The following is a 15,925-nucleotide window of genomic DNA, read 5'->3' as shown; positions in this document are numbered from 1 at the left end:
TACCTGCAGAGGTCTCTTAGATGTTTATGGGGGAGGGGGTTCTTGTTGGGTTTTTTTGTTTGGTTTGGTTTGGTTTGGTTTGGTTTGGTTTGGTTTTTTATTGTTGCAAAATATTTCAATTGTCTTTTTAAATTGTGATTATTGCATGTTATCTGCTCTGGCCTGATTAGGTTTGGTGACAACCAACTCCCCTTTAATAAGTTTTAAATGAAATTCACCTGTTGTCTGTCTGACAGGGAGTTTATGCAGAACACCGAGCAATAGCTGTCTCTATATTTTTACTTTTCCTTTCAATTTGCTCATTTTTTTCCCTTACAAATCTACAAATAAGTTCTCCAGAAACCAAGTCCTGGTTTGTGGGTTTGGTGGGGCACAGGCTGCTGCTTCTGTTGGTTAAGTGAGAACGTAAAAGGAGCTGGGAGTTGATATTAAAGAGACTCTTTGCCTCAAACAGCGGTGCAGTGCTTGGGATCACAGTTTTGGAGGCAAAACCCCCAAAGGAGACCCTTCCCTTGTGTGCTGGGGCTGGGGCTGTGATTTTCACATCGTCTGGGGAGCAGTGGCCCCTTTGTGACGTCCCTTACCCCAAAGCCAGGAGGGCTGGGAAGAGCCAGACAAGAGGGGGACAGCACCACCATGGCCATGCTCAGAGGCTCTGGAAGTTGTTGAAAATCAGCCTTTGGTGCCCAGAGGACACAGATGAGCCCACCCAGCTGTGCTGTGACCCTGTGGAGTGCAGATGTTTCCTCCCACCACAGCCCTGCTCTGCAGGAGCTGCCTTTGCCCAGCCCAGTCCAGGAGTCCTGGCTCAAGGGGTTTGGTTTCAATCCTGACACTGTCCATGCTCCTCGTGGGACAGGAGCCTTGGTCTGTGGTGTAAACCCAGCCTGAGCTTTAGTTGTGCCTCCCCCTAGAGCCCTGAGCCCAGCACCCAGACAGCTCCTGGGGCTGCTCCATGGACCAGGGCTTGGGTTCCACCTCAAGCCTTGAGACCTCGGCTCAAGGTGTGCCTTGAGCTCTCTGCTTGGGTGGAAACCACACACAAAGTGGAAAATCAGATTTCTGGTGTGGTTCTGAAGGCTGTGAATTCAAGGCTTGCTGGTGACACCTGGGGAAATGAACAGCTGGGTGTAAAATCTCCCCTGAGTGCTGGAATGAATTCCGATAGGAAAGTGTTCAGTGGGAGAAGACGTAGACTGCTCAAAGAACATTTGCCTTGAGGTTGGGCTTTCAGTTTCTTGAGTCACATCAGGCCCCAGTAACTCCCCAGTTCCCTGGCTTTGCACAAAATATCATCTACGAGAGGGTCCCCATCCCTTCACCCACCTCCCCAGCTTCAAACTCAGTTAAACTTTACTGTAGCTGGTTTAGGGCTGGAAAAAAAATCCATATTCCCAATGATTAAAAAGAAGAAATTTATCAGCGATAATAAACCTGTAAGAAAAGATCTAATTTTTCAAATTGATTCATCTCTGTTCCTGACCAAAAACTCTGGGATTAAAGGATATTTCTCATAACTCCAGATCAGATTATTTTTTACAAAATAGAGAAAATGTGATTTTTTACATTGGTGAGGAGACAACGTCAGAGTTTTGCAAGGACACAGAGTGTCCAACAGAGAAGGGTTGGGGTGGGGGGACAGAGATCAGAGTTGTGGACAAACCTGGGCGAGGGGAAGCTGTCCCTGCCCATGCAGGGGTTGGGATGGGATGAGCACTGAGATCCCTTCAGCCCAAAGCATTCCATGATTTTGTGGGGATTCTGTGATCAAGTTTGGTGATGGCCACACTGCTCAGGGTGGTAAAGCACAAAGGAAACCTCAGAAGACAGGAGTGGATGGCACTCAGTGAATAATCAAATTAATTGTGAATGGCCATGAAATAATGCAAATTGGGAAAAGGGTCCCAAATCTGCACAACATCGATACAAGTGAGATTTTGTGTTAAGGCCACTTTGACAGACATTAATTATTATGGGATGGTCTCTGCATGTGATGCTTCAGTGCTCACTAACCAAGAAGTGAAGCTGAGCAAAATCTACAAGAATTCACTTTTCTGTTCCTCCTCCTGCCCAATTTTTTGGGGCCATGTTGGCTGATAAGTGATAGGAAAGGTCTCTTAGGAGCTGTTGTTGGATTTGCTCTCGGGACAGAAAATACCAGCATGACATTATTTCAATCATTATTTATCTTATTGTTGCACCCCCAGTCTGTTTGCAGATCTTTGCATTTCCTATAAAATCAGGAAAGCACACCAAAAACCCAACACGGGACTGGAAAGGCTGAATTTCTTCAGGTGAGGAGACAATATTTAGATTTGCTGCTTGCACAATTCCAAGTGAATACAAAACAGATCCTGCAGATCACAAATGATGACAAGAGTGTGGTGAGGAACACTTTGTTGCTCAGATTTAAGAACCTGTTGTGGGTTGGGTCAGGTGGGCAGCCAAGACCCACACTGCTGCTTTTCCCTGCCAGGGCCATGGGGAAAAGAGTCAGAAGAGTAAAAGTGTTGGATTATGTCCTTTTCTGACCCAGAGATGGGGCAACTGAGAGGTGTTTTAAAAACCTTTATTCCATTTTCAGTCTCATATGAAGGGTGAGACAATACAGATGTTATAATTCACTCCATCACAATCAGAAGGCAACCATTTCCTAATTACAGTACACTGTAAGCATTTCTTGGTCTATCAGACCACACCATGCTGTAAATGCCTTAAAGCCACTCATCTAAAATTACCCCTCTTGAGCCCTACTACCATGCATTTTTTATAGTTTTTTATATAGTTTTTAATAAGTTTTTTTTAATCCATTTCCTACATAAAAGTATAAAAACTCATGGCTTGAACTAAAGGCAGTTTAATAGGGAAAGAAAAGCTGCTCACAAGCAAAGCCAGGTGAGGAGTTCCTTCAGTCCAGCCCATCACAGGCAGGGGTTCAGCCTCCTGCAGGGCCCCATCACCCGTGGGGGTTACCTGGGAGGCAAATACCAGAACTCCAAACATCCCCCACCTCCTCCTTCTTCCCCAGATTTTTGGTTAGTTGGAAATTCATCATCCAGGGGCCTCTTCAGCACAAGTCCCCTCCCCTGGGGATGCTCCCAAATATTTTCCTTCCTCCCAGCATCCAGCCCAGCACATCAGTTGAGGTGCCCAGAGGAGCTGTGCTCCAGGACCAACCCCAAACCCTACAGATGCTGCCGATACCCCTTCTCCATTTGGAGGGTGTAAAGCACATCTCTCACATCTTGTCCTGACTGGAGTGGCCCAGAAGCCACCATTTCATTTATTCAAAAGCTTATTGTTGCTGCCTGGTGAAATTATTGGACTTCTGGGATTAAAATTAACTGAGACAAGTGCGTAATCAGATTGTGGGGCATGTTCCCAGGAAGGGCTGAGGGGGTGCACAAACCATGGGCTGAGAAAACCCCTGAGCATCACCTCACTCACAGTCCTTGAAAACAACTATCCAGAGCCAACTTCAGCTCAGGCCACCCTGATGCCTTGGGAAGGCTGAGCTGGAACAGAGACTGCAGGAGCTAAAGAATAAAGTAGGGATTTCTTAGGAGGCCTCAATGGATCCACCTTGGGCAGCACCAGAGCCCAGCCAGGGCTGCACCCCAGGTGAACCCAAAATGGTCACAAAATGCCCCACAGGTCACAGGGTCTCTCACTTTTATAAGCTCTGCTCCATTTGCACAATGGAGTTCACTGTCCCATTCCAGCTCCAGCCCATGCAGTCCCATCCTGCTTGTTTCTCCCTCTTCAACCCACGTTGTTTGTGCTCTTGGGCCTGAGATCTGGATCATTTGTCCTTGGTCCCCAGCTGGAGAAGGAATTGTTTTGTCTCCCTGCTCTGTGCAGAGAGCTCACCATCCCCTCATATGAAACCCAGACCCACACACTAAAGCAGCACAGAACCTGAAAAATAGAAAAGCTACAACCTGAGGCATCATCCCCACATCCCATCCCTGCTGGGACCTGAACTGGGCTGAGCCAAATTTTACCCTTGTCTTGTTGCTCATGGTGCTTCCCAAGAGAGCTGAGGTTCCCTGGGAAGGAGGCAGCACCACCTACACTGAGCTTTGAGCAGAGCCAGTGTGGCACATGCTTCAGTTTTTCCTGCAATATTCATGGCAGTTTGTGTCTCACACCTTTCCAGAGCCCAGAACCTTCCACTCTAAGTGCTTTGCTCTCGATGGAAAGAGAATTACACTACTCTGTAGTAAAGCTGCCTAATTTTTTTACCACAAGAAACCAGCAGGACTGGTTCTAGACCTGGTTTCCACAGGATTCAATTTGCTTTTTCACCCCAAGAAACCACCTAATCTAGGACTAATTCTAGATCTGGTTTCCACAAGATTCAATCTGGTGTTTCCATTCTGGATCTGACACAAGACTTTAAAATCCAGTTCCTCCCGCTGAGACAGAGCGGGTGCCTCAGTCTCAGCCACAGTGCCCAGGATGGGCAGCCTAGCTGACCACTGCCCCCACTGACCACTGCCCCCACTGTCCCCTCTGTCCCCTCCATGCCTCTGTCCTCCTGGGGTAACCCCAGGCTGTCCATAGGAGCAGAACCAGCCTGGGGACTCCAGTGCTGGTCTCAGGGTGCAGGGAAGGACCCTCCAAAGAGAGGCAGCCCAGGCATCCCCCTTCAATCCCCCTTCAATCCCCCTTCAATCCCCCTTCAATCCCCCTTCAATCCCCCTTCAATCCCCCTTCAATCCCCCTTCAATCCCACCCCAGACTGTGGCACAGCTGAGTGCATGTGGCAATTCCCATCCACGGGGTGTTTTCCGTGATGTCTGAGTGTTGGGAAGCTGCTTCCCAGTGCCAAACTGTGATTCACCCTGGGTGATTTCGGGACAGTTGGCACCAACCACTTCTTGAGGCCACCCACCACCACCAAAGGGACTCCCTAAACTGGAGTTTGCCTCCCTCAAAGGGACTCCTGAAACTGGAGACATGGCTGGAGGGCTTGGCTGACCAGTGGGAAATGACCAGCACCCTCACTGGCCGGAGTAGAGAGCTCTTCCTTCTTTCCCTGGGTTTCTGATGCTCGTTCTGGTCCCAGTGTCCTGTCCCCTGTCCCTGGCAAGACACATTTCCATCCCCGGTGCCAGCTTTGGGAGGGAGGCAGGAAAGGAAGGTGAGTGGTGCTGGGAATGGCTGGCAGGCAGTGGCAGCGAGGGGACAGCAGCCCTGGGAGGTGGCGTGGCCTCGCTCACAGCCCTGCCAGGACCCAAACAAACCCCAGCGTCTCTCTTTGGAGGAAAGGTTTCACAGCGCTGGAAATCTCGCTGTTTATTGCTGTCACAGCCTGGAAGCCTACATTTGCATATGCAAATCATATGCATTTATGTAAATTCCAAGTCGAATAATATTATCACAGTCCCCGCAGAACAGATCCTCTCCCATGGCAAATCAGTTGATTGTGTTTTCCAAGCCGAGAGTGGCACTGCTTTGCGCGGGCATTGCTGAACATAACATTTCTATCTGGTGTGGGGAACAATGCAGGACCCGGTTCTGGGCACACCCAGTCCCTTGTCAGCAACTTCATTCAGGTTCCAGCCGAGGAGAAGCGGCTCCAGCCCCTGCCCCAGCTCCATCCCCAGTCCTATCCCCATCCCCAGCCCCATCCCCAGCTCCATCCCCAGCCCCAGCTCTGTCAAATCCCCATCCTGCTCGGTTTGCAGCAGAGTTTGGGGTCAGTCAGACCTCCACCCAAGTCCTGACAGGGAATCCCCTCTGTCCCCTCCTGGCACAGAGAGGACAGAGGGGGCAGAGGGGGCAGTGGTCAGCCCCATCCCTATCTCCAGCCCTAGCCCCATCCCCAGATCCATCCACAGCCCCATCCTAGCTCCAACCCAGCTCCATGCCCAGCTCCATCCCCAGATCCATCTCCATCCCCATCCCCATCCCCAGCCCCATCCCCAGCCCCATCCCCATCCCCATCCCCATCCCCATCCCCATCCCCATCCCCATCCCCATCCCATCTCCAGCTCCATCCCCATCCCCATCCCCATCCCCATCCCCATCCCCAGCCCCAGCCCCAGCCCCAGCCCCAGCCCCATCCCAGCTCCATCCCCAGCTCTATCCCAGCGCCATCCCCAGCTCTATCCCAGCCCCAGCCCCATCCCCATCCCCAGTCCCATCCCAGCTCCATCCCCAGCTCTATCCCAGCCCCATCCCCATCCCCATCCCCATCCCCATCCCCATCCCCATCCCCATCCCCATCCCATCTCCAGCTCCATCCCCATCCCCATCCCCATCCCCATCCCTATCCCCATCCCCATCCCCATCCCTATCTCCATCTCCATCTCCATCCCCATCCCCATCCCCAGCCCCAGACCCATCCCCATCCCCATCCCAGCTCCATCCCCAGCTCTATCCCAGCCCCATCCCCAGCCCCATCCCCAGCCCCATCCCCATCCCCAGCTCCATCCCCATCTCCATCTCCATCCCCATCCCCATCCCCAGCCCCAGCCCCATCCCCATCCCAGCTCCATCCCCAGCTCTATCCCAGCCCCATCCCCAGCCCCATCCCCAGCCCCATCCCCATCCCCAGCTCCATCCCCATCCCCAGCTCCATCCCCATCCCCATCTCCATCCCAGCTCCATCCCCATCCCCATCCCCATCCCTATCCCCATCCCCATCCCCATCCCCATCCCCATCCCCATCCCCATCCCCAGTCCCATCCCAGCTCCATCCCCAGCTCTATCCCAGCCCCATCCCCATCCCCAGCTCCATCCCCATCCCCAGCTCCATCCCCATCCCCATCTCCATCCCAGCTCCATCCCCATCCCCATCCCCATCCCTATCCCCATCCCCATCCCCATCCCCAGCCCCATCCCCATCCCCATCCCCATCCCCATCCCCATCCCCATCCCATCTCCAGCTCCATCCCCATCCCCATCCCCATCCCCATCCCTATCCCCATCCCCATCCCCATCCCTATCTCCATCTCCATCTCCATCCCCATCCCCATCCCCAGCCCCAGACCCATCCCCATCCCCATCCCAGCTCCATCCCCAGCTCTATCCCAGCCCCATCCCCAGCCCCATCCCCAGCCCCATCCCCATCCCCAGCTCCATCCCCATCTCCATCTCCATCCCCATCCCCATCCCCAGCCCCAGCCCCATCCCCATCCCAGCTCCATCCCCAGCTCTATCCCAGCCCCATCCCCAGCCCCATCCCCAGCCCCATCCCCATCCCCAGCTCCATCCCCATCCCCAGCTCCATCCCCATCCCCATCTCCATCCCAGCTCCATCCCCATCCCCATCCCCATCCCTATCCCCATCCCCATCCCCATCCCCATCCCCATCCCCATCCCCATCCCCATCCCCATCCCCAGTCCCATCCCAGCTCCATCCCCAGCTCTATCCCAGCCCCATCCCCATCCCCAGCTCCATCCCCATCCCCAGCTCCATCCCCATCCCCATCTCCATCCCAGCTCCATCCCCATCCCCATCCCCATCCCTATCCCCATCCCCATCCCCATCCCCATCCCCATCCCCATCCCCATCCCCATCCCCATCCCCATCCCATCTCCAGCTCCATCCCCATCCCCATCCCCATCCCCATCCCTATCCCCATCCCCATCCCCATCCCTATCTCCATCTCCATCTCCATCCCCATCCCCATCCCCAGCCCCAGACCCATCCCCATCCCCATCCCAGCTCCATCCCCAGCTCTATCCCAGCCCCATCCCCAGCCCCATCCCCAGCCCCATCCCCATCCCCAGCTCCATCCCCATCTCCATCTCCATCCCCATCCCCATCCCCAGCCCCAGCCCCATCCCCATCCCAGCTCCATCCCCAGCTCTATCCCAGCCCCATCCCCAGCCCCATCCCCAGCCCCATCCCCATCCCCAGCTCCATCCCCATCCCCAGCTCCATCCCCATCCCCATCTCCATCCCAGCTCCATCCCCATCCCCATCCCCATCCCTATCCCCATCCCCATCCCCATCCCCATCCCCATCCCCATCCCCATCCCCATCCCCAGTCCCATCCCAGCTCCATCCCCAGCTCTATCCCAGCCCCATCCCCATCCCCAGCCCCATCCCCAGCCCCAGTCCCATCCCAGCTCCATCGCCAGCTCTATCCCATCCCCATCCCCATCCCCATCCCCATCCCCAGCCCCAGCCCCATCCCCATCCCCATCCCCAGCCCAACTCCATCCCAGCCCCATCCCCAGTCCCACCTCCCCCTTTGCTGGCACACTGCTCAGAGCCAGCCCGTGTGCAATGCCAAGACAAAGCCTGGAAGCAGATGCCAAATCACTTTGAAGCCCATGACAGAGCCTTGAGTCACCCCAAGTGCCGCAGCTCGCCCAGAACGGGCTCATCTCACAGAAGTGCTGTTGCTGCAGATCACTAATCCACAGCCGGTGGCAGAGGGATGCTCAGAGGGACCCGGCACGGCCCTGCTCGCATGGGGCTGCTGCTGGCCCTGCAGGGATCTGCATGCCCTGCCACGGGCCCTTTCTTGTGGGGGCAGAGGCATTCCCTGCTAGAACATGGGGTGGGTCTGACTTCATTCCATTTGTTTTTTCCATTCTGGATCTGACACAAGACTTTAAAATCCAGTTCCTCCAGCTGAGACAGAGCGGGTGCCTCAGTCTCAGCCGCAGTGCCCAGGATGGGCAGCCCAGCTGACCACTGCCCCCATTGACCACTGACCACTGCCGTCTCTGTCCCCTCCTGGCACAGAGGGGACAGAGGGAATTCCCTGTCAGGACTTGGGGCGGGTCTGACTGACCCCAAACTCTGCCACAAACTGAGCAGCATGGGGATTTGACAGAGCTCCTGTTGCTGTCTGGGCTGAATTCTGACTTCTCCACGAGGCCTCTTGAGGCCTCAAAATCTCAGCTGGGCTGTTCTTCACACCCAGTCTGATCTCAGGAGCGTTTTGGCCCCAATTCTTCCCCAAGAACCTCTTTGTCACCCCCAGGCCCCACTGCCATCAGCACTGCAGCAGTGACCCTCTCTGTGCCCTTCCTGTCCTGCCCCGCTCCAGGGAATCACAGAATGTCCTGAGCTGGAAGAGACCCCCGGGGATCATCCAGTCCCACCCCTGGCCCTGCCCAGACACCCAACAATCCCAGTCTGGGCATCCCTGGGAGTGGTGTCCAAACCCTCCTGGTGCTCTGTCAGCCTGGCTGGCAACAGAAAAGCAGAGAGGGTGACTCGAGGAGGGGAGGTTGAGATTGCAGCATGAGGCAAGAGGGTTAAAATGAGCAACAGAACAAAGTGGAGCAGAAAAATCCAGGGGTGGGAGATTTATGGAGAAAGAAATTTGTGACTGAGCAAAGGGACTGTGAATAGGTGACATTTTGGGGATAAGACCTTCTCCCGTCAGAAAGTTAATGGCTTTTAGGGTGGGATTTTTCACAAGTGATGTTGGGTTTTAGAACCCAAACTGGAAATGAGAACCCAGAACGTGATTTGGGGTCAGGTGCTAAAAAAGCAGGAGATTGGGAAGTTTGAGATTTGGGATCATTCCCATCTCAGTATTGACCAAGGAGGACACAGGAGGGAAAGGGCAGAAAGGAGAGGTGGGGAGGGGAGGAGGAGGAGCTGCCCGAATGTGGGAAATGCATTTGCAAAGGATTTTTAAAACTTGACAGAAAGTTTCTATAGTTTTGTATATTTGTATGTAAAGACTGAGATAGGGCATGCTGGCTTAGGAAGGCCATGGAGTAGAGATGACATTATTGAGAGAGATTGCACTAGAAACAACTTTCAACAAGTTTCAAAAGATGGCCTTACAAAAAAGACCAGATATTTTAGAGAATTAGAATAATTTTAGAGAATTAGAACTGTAAAAGATACTTTGTAACAAGACCATGTGAATTAAAAATAGAAGTGATTAGTGTTAAAAGGTCAGCCTTCTCAAGGCATCACGTAGGGCTGTGTTCCTGCACTAGCTTGTGGGAGAAACATCCCCCTGGCTTTTCCAGCAGCCTGGCGCCTTTCTGCTTACCTGTTCAAAAGGTTACCTGTTTAAAAGGTGAAGCACCTGCATGGTTGGTGCTTGCAGCCTCATCCCGCTCCAGTGGGGCTGGAAAGTCAGGAAGGGCCATTTGGGAAAATCAAACACCCAGTGCCCAGCCCACGTGTCCAGAGTGCAGTGCAAGAACCTCATCAGAGGGGAACAGCTGAAACAGGGCGCTGGATCATGGCCTGAAAGTGTAAATGTTCTCTGTTTGGCACAAGGGGAGCCTGAGAAAGGAGCTCGGGGGGAGATGACCAGAACAAGGACACCCAAAGGGGGGGTCCCCTGACCACCTCTCAGTGTCAGTGGATGGATGAGGCACTGACGTGGGTGGGTGTCTCCAGGCTCAGGTACTTCCCATGGAAAAATGGGAAGTGAGGTCCCAGGTGTGCCTGTTCTCTGCTGGCTGGAGGAGGATCCAGCACAAGCAGGGTTTGCAGTGAAGCCCCCATCTCTGAGCACACAGCCACACTCCGGGCCACTGCTCACTGAGTTACGGTGCCACAGAGCAATCATTTAGGTTCATCTGATCTCCAGGGTCATCTGCTGGTCTCTCACCACGAGAGCCTGCCCAGAGCAGCCCCCCTGAGCACTGTGCTGGTCTCCACTGCACTCCCACCTCTGTGTCCATGGCCTGCCCATCCTAGAGAGCCCCAGCCTGGACATGGGGATCCACCTGTGGTCTCACAGGTCCTGAGTAGAGGGGGAAAATCACATCCCTCAATTTTCCAGTCTTGCTAATGGAGCCTCAGGATGCAGCTGACCTTTTTGACTGCATGGACACAACAGATCATCCAGCTGTTCCAGCTGTTGCCCACCAGGATCCTCAAGTCCTTTTCTGCAACTTGAGTCAGCCTCCAGCCTGTCCTGCTGCATGGGGCTGTCCCAGCCTGGCTCAAGGCCTTGCGTTTGCTTTTCTTGAGGTTCCTGAGGTTCATGGAGGTGTCTGAGGCCAGGCTGGACAGGGCTTGGAGCCACTTGGTCCAGTGGAAGGTGTCCCTGCCCATGGCAGGGTGGAACAAGATGATCTTGGGAGTCCTTTCCAACTCAAACCAGTCTGTGGTTCCATGATCCTCATTCTGCCTCCAAAGCCAGCTGCTGGCAGGGAGAGGAGGGGATTATCTCCTAATTATGCTGTGATTGAAATTCCTGTGCTCAACTCATTTAACAACAAGCCAATATCTTCATCTTCCTTCTGTGCTCCACACAAGCCTCTGAATTTCATTATTTCTTTAACTGTCAGGACTTTGAGACCCAACTCAGTTTTCCAGCCACAACCAGACAACCTCTTGTGCTTCTTGGTGCCAGGTCCCTGGCAAGAATCAACACATTTCTGGAGAACTGATGTTGGCCACTGAGTCACACCGTGTGACCCAAGAAAGAGTTTTATTTGTGCAACAAGGAACATTCCTGAGGATCAGGTATTTCTTTTCTTTTAGTTAAGACCCTCCTCACTAATAAAAAAAAAAAAAATAAAAAAATAAAAAAAAGCCACAGGGATTTAGCACAGGTTGCCCCTGTTCTCTGCCAAGGGTGTAATTTTGCCACAGCCCTTTGTCAGTTGTTGTGCCCAGGGATCTCCATCTGCCTGTGAGAAATGAATGTGAGCTTCTCTGACAGGAAAAAACAATAAAAAAAAAATCCATGGATCTTTCTGAGATCTACAGTACAGAAGATGCCTGGACAGCTCTCACAGGAGCCAGGACCCTTCTCAAGCAGCACTCCTGGCTCCACATGGGCTCTGTGAAACAAGAGGAGACCACCAAGGTCCTCATCTGAGACACTGAATCTCCTCAAAGGGCTTTGCCCAGCCAGGAAAAATCTAAGAGCAGGAGGGCAAGCAGAGTGGGCAGGGCAAGCTGCAGCTGGCATGGAGTGACAGGAATGGCTTGACTGGATATTGGGAAGGAATTCACAGAATTCAATTTGCAGAATCACAGAATCACCGGGTTGGAAGAGACCTTCCAGACCATGGAGTCCAACCCAGCCCCAAAACCTCGACAAAACCCTGGCACACAGTGCCACCTCCAGCCTTGTTTAAACACCTCCAGGGATGGTGACTCCACCACCTCCCTGGGCAGCCATTCCAGAACTTTATCACCTTTCTGTAAAAAACCTCTTCCTAATATCCAACCTCTATTTCCCTTGGTGCAGCTCGAGGCTGTGTGCTCTGGTTCTGTCAGTTCCTGGAGAAAGAGCCCAGCCCCACCTGGCCACAGCCACCTTTCAGGAGCTGTGAGAGCGATGAGGCCACCCCTGAGTCTCCTTCTCTCCAGGCTGAGCACCCCCAGCTCCCTCAGTGTTCCTCACAGGGTTTGTGTTCCCAGCCCCTCTCCAGCCTCGTTGTCTCCTCTGGATGCGCTCGAGTGTCCCAAGGTCCTTCCCGAACTGAGGGCCCAGAGCTGGGCACAGCGCTCGAGGTGTGCCCTCAGCAGTGCCCAGCACAGGGGAAGGATGAGCTCCCTGGTCCTGGTGTGAGGGTGGGCAGGCCCTGGCACAGGTGCCCAGGGCAGCTGTGGCTGCCCCTGGATCCCTGGGAGTGTCCAAGTCTAGGCTGGACAGGGCTTGGAGCAGCCTGGGACAGTCATTCCCGTGGCAGGGATGGAATGAGATGGGCTTTAGGGTCCCTTCCCACCCAAACCATTCTGGGATTCCATGGTTCTCGAGTGCAGCTCTGGAAATGCCAAACCAGGGTTGTGTCTGCAGAGCAAATTACCTCTGGTGGGGATGGGTGGGAGGAAAAGGGTGGGCAGGGAGCCTGTGAAAGGTCAATGAAATGACCCAGGTTTGGCCCAGGGACACTGAACTTGGAGTTCTGAGGAAGCCTGAGGTACAGGAGGGCTCTGGAGCAGAAATTGTTTCTGCTCCTGAGCCATCAGGAGTCAAAACCCAGGAGAGCCTGTAAGAGAGGTGCCAAAAAGATGGACACAGCAGGGCAGGGAGGGGACCAGCCTCACACAGGGGTTGGAGCAGCCCCCAGGATTCTGGGGTTTGCAGACTGTGGATGTTTCTGCAACGTGAGCTGCAGACAGAACACTTGGGAAAGGTTTCAAGCTGATTTCTTTACAAAGCTTCTTTGGGTCACAAAGGAATAGAGCAGCAGGGGGAAAAAATCAGCAGGGGACAGAGGAATTTTCCTCAGTGCCTGTGGGTTCAAGGAACCCTGCAGCACCGTGAGCCATTGCACTGGAGGGGTCAGCACAGCCCATCTGGGGAGCCTCTGTCCTTCCTCCAGCCCTGCATGAGGGAGCCCAGGATCCCTGCGTGCTTTGCAGTTGCCACAGTGTTATTTGAAATTACTGGGTCGCCTTGGACTCATGGTGTGCAGAACTCCTGTGCCCTGCCCATGCCCTGCAGACCTCAGGTGTTTTACCAGAGGCTGCTGGAGGACTTCAGCTTTAGTTAGAGAATATTGATATATTCAGGAATGTTGATAATATTGATCCCCCCCTACACAACAGCTCCTGTGCCATCCTCCTCTGCTAGCACAACACCCACTGAGTGGCCTCTCCCTCCTCACGGGCACAAGGGGCAGGAAAAATCCCCCTTGCGATGCCAGGCAGGGCAGTGTGACCCCTGAGTGTGATCCCTTCAGCCCGAGGGTGAGCAATTCACCTGCCCTGGCTCCAACAGCTCTTTTCAGAAAGGTACAGGCTGGATTTGAGGACACTCAGTGTAAGAGAATCTGCAACAAGTGTTGGGCATTGGTCTTTTGCTTTGAGATTTGTGCCTTTGCACTCCCCTGCTCTGAATTCCCACTCACCAGCTATTGTCCTGCCCTCTTCTGCTGGACACAAAGTCTTAATCTTCTCCTTCTTCCCACTGTAACTAAATAATCTCTCAGAAGTCTTTCCAATAGACTGATCAAACTGTCAGCATAAGCCACTGCCTCAGCTCACTGCTATTGCTCCTTTGTCCCCTTCCCGTGTTTAACATCCCATTTACAACAAGGAGGAGGCTTAAACCACTCCAGCTCCTGCAGCAGTGCCTGCAGCATCCTGAGCTGGGTGAGACAGCACAGCCCCAGCTGGAGCTCCACAGAGGAAACAGAAGGACAGAACCACCCTGAACACGTCCAGGAGGGAAGCTGTCGGCAAATCCCAGAGCTGAGGAATCCAATTCCATAACCACCACCCTGTCCTCCTGCCCCTGGATGTCTCATTTACCTCTGCTGAATGTGAGGGGTGGCTGCATTCCCCTGGAGATGCCACTGCAGGTGGCAGAGGCTCAGCCTGCAGCAGCCCCAGGGCTGTGGCACGTCCTGCCTGCTCCCAGAGAGGTGACATTTGTGCCCAGGCTGTGGCTCACACCCCCAGACACCTCACCAGGCTCCTCTGCCAGCATTTCCTGGGCTTTGCTCAGTACCAGGGGGTCACGATGGCTTTTCCTGGCTGGCAGCTCAACTTGGAGCTGGTCACTCCTCCCTCAGCTCATCCTGCCATGTGCCGGGGGATAAGAGAGGTCCCTGCTCCCCCCAGACCACCAGGAGAGCATTCCTGAAGGACCTCATGCTCTGGCATCCCCCATTCCTCTTGCCCTTTCCATAGGAATTTCTGAGCTCCCCATGTCCCAAACACAATTCCAGTACAAGAGATGGGCTCTCAGCTCAGGTGTCCTCTGGAAGCTTTGCATTTCTTCAGCCAAACTCAGCTGATTTCCACCCAGAAGGGCTTTGATGCAGCAAGGTCAGGGTAAAATTCACCCTCTCAGAAGGGCTCAGACCTGCAGCTCCGTCTCTGCTCCCCTTGGTCCTCCCTGGAAGCACTCCCCACCCATTCAGTGGAGTCAGGATGCTCCCTCCCTGGGAGTGCTCAAGGACAGGCTGGATGGGGCCCTGGGGACCAGGTCTAGTGGGTGACATCCTTACCCATGGCAGGGGGTTGGAACAAGATCTTTAAGGTGCCTTCCAAGCCAAACCATCCTGGGGTTCCATGATCTCTTGGATCAAAGCAAAAATCCCTTTGACTTCCCAAACCATCATAACTCTGACTCAGTAACCCCAAGCCGAGGGTCAGTGGCAGAGGAACACCTGGGTCTTGTGAGACCCTCTTCTATTTCCATTTATTGCAGCCCAGCTGCCACCTGCACCTACATTATTTTGTAAAACTACCAAACAATGGCAGCAGAGATGTGGGTGGTGGGTGCACACACAGGAGAGCAGCTCATGCCATGTCTACAGGGCAACAGGAGGCAAGGAAAAAAATGGAATAAAACAAGATTTATTTCTGTTCATGGGACAAAAAACTCACCACAAACCTTCTGGGGGTCAGTCCTTGGTCATCCTTCACCCAGTTGAGGCCCATGTGAACTGCACTGTCCAGGACCCAGGGGCAGGCTCAGCTGACCTCATCTAAGTCCTTCTCTAATTCTCTGTGGGGTCAGGGAAGCTTTTGTGGGGTGTGACACCTTCTCTCTACAATAACTCTCCATGGACCAGAGTGCCTGGGCCCTCTTGGTGCCTCCTTCTCTCCACCAGTTCCTGGGAATTTTCTCTGGGTTACAGCCCCTGGAGTTTAAAGGGGAGCAGTGAACCCAGTGACAGGGGGACAGGAGATCCCTTCAGCTCAGTGTCAGCTTACGAGGAAAGCTACAGAAATCTGTGTTCTTTGAAACCCTGGTGCACCCCACACCTCCTGGCACCCATCCCACATCCCCAGCAAACCTTCACCTCACTAAGACTCTTCTGCCCTTGGTCTGCACCTGTTTGCACTGCCAATATCTGCGTTTCTCCAAAATATTCCACATCAGAGAACTTAAACTTCTCAGGTAGCACTGATCCCTCCCAGGGCAGGAGCAGCACTCCAATGGTGCCACTGGAATTCACCCCCCTCAGGGTAACTGAGCCATTTGGCCATTTCAGAGCTGGATGTGGATTTTCCATGCTCCTGTCTGAAGGAAGATGCTTCTCCCAGGTGACAGGAGCCAACTGC

At 53.7% G+C, this 15,925-nt stretch overlaps 2 protein-coding genes across 2 annotated transcripts in view; both read left to right on the top strand.

The window, feature by feature from the left end:
* The window catches only part of WNT3 (Wnt family member 3), a 49,521-nt gene that overhangs the window by 10,104 nt on the left and 23,492 nt on the right, over positions 1-15,925 (top strand). The gene's annotated exons all lie outside the window — the stretch shown is intronic.
* LOC137486777 (uncharacterized) lies at positions 6,320-13,401 on the top strand (the record flags this gene model as incomplete). Its single annotated transcript, XM_068212261.1, is given in 13 exon segments — positions 6,320-6,362; positions 6,406-6,498; positions 6,536-6,781; positions 6,784-6,884; positions 6,887-7,019; positions 7,057-7,143; positions 7,175-7,257; positions 7,260-7,541; positions 7,544-7,672; positions 7,674-7,802; positions 7,804-7,914; positions 7,917-8,092; positions 13,353-13,401. Coding segments are annotated over 13 exon segments (1,662 nt in total), but the record flags the coding sequence as incomplete, so codon positions are not given.

This window comes from Anomalospiza imberbis, chromosome 22 (genome assembly GCF_031753505.1).
Source record: "Anomalospiza imberbis isolate Cuckoo-Finch-1a 21T00152 chromosome 22, ASM3175350v1, whole genome shotgun sequence".
Classification (NCBI taxonomy): domain Eukaryota; kingdom Metazoa; phylum Chordata; class Aves; order Passeriformes; family Viduidae; genus Anomalospiza; species Anomalospiza imberbis.
This window is presented reverse-complemented; position numbering and strand designations above follow the sequence as displayed.